The 1585-nt window shown below is 33.4% G+C and overlaps 1 protein-coding gene across 1 annotated transcript in view; it reads right to left on the bottom strand.

Moving 5' to 3' along the window:
• Nucleotides 1-1585, bottom strand: part of LOC101652497 (sperm-associated antigen 16 protein) — a 101808-nt gene that overhangs the window by 79515 nt on the left and 20708 nt on the right. The window contains exon 2 of the mRNA XM_045296815.1: nucleotides 990-1060. Within this exon, the coding sequence (XP_045152750.1) occupies nucleotides 990-1060 (71 nt within the window). The remainder of the gene's footprint in view (nucleotides 1-989; nucleotides 1061-1585) is intronic.

Here is a 1585-nt window from a genome sequence, read left to right as displayed (position 1 = left end):
ATCACTAATTTCTAATAAATATGAGATTAATTTATCGACAGTAGCTTTTATCTTAGAGCAAATGTATTCTTGCACCTCTGTCAGAGGAAAAAAGGTGCTGAATGCCATCATGTATTCTTTATCCTATGTTTTTAACTCCATCATTACTTTTTTCATTACTGGCAACTGTAAATCTCTAAAGTCCACTGCTTGATCGACTCTAATTTTACTGCTAGTAGGTAATACAGATTGCATGCTTCCTATGAGCCAATGACCATTCTAAGCCTTTTACATGCATTCCTTCATACAGTATAATGTCATTTATATTTTTTCCACTTCACATTTTACCCCAATAAAATTATTTATTTTAAAAAACAGATTCTCTCTGAGCTTGCTGATCTCTTGTAATGTCCAAAATTATGGGAGAATGAATTTCCATAATTTTAAGTGAAAAAAAAAAAAGAATAAAAATCCAAAATAAAACTGCTGTATTTTGTAATACTTATTCTCCACCCAACACACAAATTGTAAGGCTTCCTTTTCCACAGTTTCCTCACTAATCCTGACATCTAAGAGTGACTTTATTCCTCTAGGTTCAGAAGTAATGATAGGTGCCCAAGGAACAATCAAGGGAGTGCTTTGAAACATGAACCACCTTACACAGAAGTGCAGGCAAGGTGGAGACCTGGTCTCCCGCTGAGTGGTGAGAAACTGGAAAACCCTTCCCAGAGCAGACTACAGGAAGTGAAATGTCTGCTGGACAGAAGGACAGTTTATAGCATGAGTCTGTAAGTACCAAAAGAGTCAGGTTTGTTAATCAACTTGAATGCTCAAATCAATGCATCATATCACACTCCGAAACCAGCTGATATTATCTAAGTTCAGGTGAAACACTGACACTCTAATGAGGCAAAAAAAAAATGTTTACATGCTTCAAAAAAATAAAATGAACATTTATAGGAATGCCAGCAATGAATTTACAGAGTCTGCATCTAAAATGAGCAAATTACCTCTTCGTATCCATAATCATCTTCAGATGACTCGGTTATGGTAACTTCTGATGAGCTCGTCAAGTTTCCATCTCAAAAAATGTGAAGAGTAGTAAATTTCAAATTGATTTCATCCTAAAATACTTCATTGACTCCAATATATCAGGCCAGGAAGTTAGTAGTTTCATGGAACACAAGCTATTTTGCTTTTAAATTTTCCTTCCATTACAGCCTGTAAATCCAATAGATGTTTTAAAACAAAATAATTTTAATTTATTCTTTTTTAATTATTGTTCCATACAGTGAAAATATATGAAAAACCATTTCTATCTTCTATTTATTTTCTGGTGATTTATAACTAGATTCTAAGGACTCCATTTGTCTCATAAGATATGCAGAGTATTATAATACCAATTAAATGATACAAAATATAAGGGGCTTCAGAAAGTTTGTGGGGAAAATAGAATGAAAGCATAAATTTTTCCATGAAAGCCCTCTCATATAATGAACAGAAAAAGTGTAACAGTAAAATTTGAAATTTATCTGAAACCCTGCTTAATTTTCAATTATTCACTATTGTGTTGCTTCCTTCTTTAGAGGCCTGGTGGCATAGTGGT

The sequence above is a fragment of the Echinops telfairi genome, unplaced genomic scaffold, assembly GCF_000313985.2.
Source record: "Echinops telfairi isolate 266 unplaced genomic scaffold, ASM31398v2 ScPeMD7_3;HRSCAF=10, whole genome shotgun sequence".
Classification (NCBI taxonomy): Eukaryota; Metazoa; Chordata; class Mammalia; order Afrosoricida; family Tenrecidae; genus Echinops; species Echinops telfairi.
This window is presented reverse-complemented; position numbering and strand designations above follow the sequence as displayed.